Source organism: Trichosurus vulpecula, chromosome 9 (assembly GCF_011100635.1).
Source record: "Trichosurus vulpecula isolate mTriVul1 chromosome 9, mTriVul1.pri, whole genome shotgun sequence".
NCBI classification, from domain to species: Eukaryota; Metazoa; Chordata; class Mammalia; order Diprotodontia; family Phalangeridae; genus Trichosurus; species Trichosurus vulpecula.
In genome coordinates, this window is record NC_050581.1 from 124708294 (window position 1) to 124711135 (window position 2842).

A 2842-nucleotide genomic window follows, 5' to 3' on the forward strand; every position below is an offset into this window, starting at 1 on the left:
TGCCTGAAAACTTATCCAAGCACCCTTGTGTTTTATGTAGAAAACCAGATTTTCAGGGGGATCTGAGAACTGTTTTCTGGCAGTTCTTAGACATTAAGGGAACTTACAAATTAATTCATTTCTTGAAGAATTTTGTATATGGATTTACTTACAAATATGAAAATCAATTTTTAAAAATACTTGCTTTTTTGTTTCTAGTTCATTCAAAGATAAGTAAAAACTAATTAATGGGTTGCATAGGCAATGGCCATACAAGTTCCAGGCAAAGGCCCTAGTAGCAAGGGTTGACAGAAAAGGAGAAGGTGATGACATCATAACCAGCTAGGGTGGGTATTCCACCTCACAAAGGACCCAAGCTCCTGATTGGCTCCCCTCTGACCAATTGAAATAAGGAGTCTAGGTGTATAAAGGACTTGCCCAGCATGAGGAGTTTCACAGGCGCTTGGACCAGTTGGGGATGCTAGCAGAGCTCAGGATAGCACCATGTCTGAGAAACGGAGCCACCCAGGACCCTCGCATCCCCATGCCCGAACCCGATCACGCTCCTCAAGGGCCCAACTACAGTTCCCTGTGAGCCGTGTGGACCGCTTTCTGCGCCAGGGCCACTATGCCGATCGGTTGGCTTCTGGTGCCCCTGTTTTCCTGGCTGCTGTGCTGGAGTACCTGACTGCTGAGATTCTGGAGCTGGCAGGCAATGCTGCCCGTGACAACCAGAAGAGCCGCATTGCTCCCCGCCATGTACAGCTGGCTGTGCGCAATGATGCTGAGCTCAACCAACTCTTTGGGGACGTCACCATCTCACAGGGTGGAGTCTTGCCCCGCATCCATTCGGAGCTCCTGCAGTCGGTGAACAAGGGTCAAAGTAGCCGAAACCGTGGAGGAAATTCTTGTATCCAGCCACTAAAGGCCAAATGAGTCCAGCTCATGGACCCATCATGAGAGCCCAGCAAGGGTAGCCACTTCCTTTATTATGGGTCTTCCATCTTTTCCACCCCCATCCCACAAACTCTATTAAAAGAGATTAAAACTCAGAATAACATTGTCCAGTTTCCTCATTCACTCCCCTTGCGTCACACCTGCCTCTCTACCCCAAGAACAAATTTGATTGTTGATACGGCTTTATTTCTTAGTCCCTAATCACTAGAAGCTGAAGAGGATGAAGATTGCCCCTGCTGCTACACTTATTTCACTCACTTTCTAACACGTTTCAAACCAATTCCTCTTCTCTCTTCCAAGATAACCTGTGTCATCTTTTTATCTCTTAAAAATCTTTTAAAAATCCATCTCCATTCCTTTTGGTTTTTTCTTTAAAATGTGTGTATCTGCCAAGCTTAGAGAAGAATGGTTGAGACTGTCCAAAGGGTGCCACTGGGGGAATGGAGTGGGGAAGGGGGATGGCAATGAGGATAGACTGCCTAAGTCCATGACAACAGGCTCAGTTCTCTCTATATGAGACACCCAGGATTCAGTGGCAGTATGAGAGGTGATGGCAATTAATTACCGTCTTTCGTACTAGCATGGTCTAATTCCTAGTTATGACTCTGGGTATTATCCCTTCTATTTTCCCACGATTCAAGTTCAAGCCCTTATCACTAGACCCTTGCGACAAGCTTCTCTGGCCTCCAAATTTGCATTGTCTCCTTTTTGTAAGACCCTACATAATATGTGTGTCAGAAAAAGGAACTTGGAGGCCAGCTAAAATCTTCCTCAATTATTGCTTTCGTTATAAGTAGTAGAACTAGTTAGCATAGGCGGAGAAGTAATAACTGAATTATTAAGCAAGGTATACATATGGCTAACTGTTATTGCCTAAATCTTGCTTTGTAGCCTTTATAAATTTTGAGGGTTCTTCTCCCAGTTCCCACTGGCACTGATGAACTGGGTCTCCGAAGGCACCTGGACCTTGAGAGGATATATCTCCCCTCTCAAAGTTCTAGGAATGTCACTGTGTATGTGTGTGTGTGGGGTCTCTCTAATACCATTCTCTCATACCGTTCTAGTGTGTTCTCTTAACCATTCTCTAATACCATTCTAGTGTGTTCTCCTAACATCAACCATGAGTTAACGGTTAGTATGTTCCTTATATTTATATCATTGTAGGGTCTCCTGGTGCCCCAGTAGTGCTTAACCAGTTAAAATAAATTAGATTTTTACAAAGGGATATTTGTTGTTCTTGTTTGTCTTTTATTTTTGGAGAGGACTAGTGACAATGATTTAAGTGAAACAGAGTTGCAAAAAGTCATTGACCTCACTCACCTGGAGAGGTCCAGTAGACAATGAGAACAAAGCTCCCGCCTTACCGCCTTCCCTTAGAATACCTGAACTCCCTTCAAGGCCAAGCTCAAGGTTCATCTCCTAGGAGAGGCCTTTCCTAATTCCCCCACACCCAAGTAATACATAGCCTTTGTTTTGTATATATTTTACATTTACCCATCTTTGTACGTATTGGTTCTTCTCTCACACCCTAGTAGAGTGTAACCTTCTGAGGGCAGAGACTTTCTTGGTTTTTTTTTTGTCTTTGTACCTCCACTCTTTGCAGTATAGTAGGCACTCAATTGAACTAAATTGAATTTAGACAGGTCTGGATTGGAAATGTCGATTTAGTGCACATCTCACCATCTGATTTTAAAGTCTCTCTACCCTCCTCTCCTATTTTTTCCCCTGTGTGCATGTTCTTCTCAGGTCAGCCAGGAGATCCTGCCCTCACACTGCCCTCCACTGGCTGTGCTTATAAATTATTTCTCTACATTGTATTTCAAATTCCATCTATCCTTCAAGGACCAACTCGAATTCTATTTTCTCAGTAAGAACCTTGCTCTGACCTGTCCTGTGAACTATTTTA

General features: G+C 43.7%; 1 protein-coding gene across 1 annotated transcript; it reads left to right on the plus strand.

Annotated features, from left to right (window-relative positions):
- The first annotated feature begins 440 nt into the window (after positions 1–440).
- Positions 441–1026, plus strand: LOC118831881 (histone H2A-beta, sperm-like). The gene has a single exon (XM_036739352.1). It carries the CDS (start codon positions 484–486, stop codon positions 913–915), a length of 432 nt encoding a protein of 143 aa, XP_036595247.1. The 5' UTR covers positions 441–483; the 3' UTR covers positions 916–1026.
- The last annotated feature ends 1816 nt before the right edge of the window (positions 1027–2842 follow it).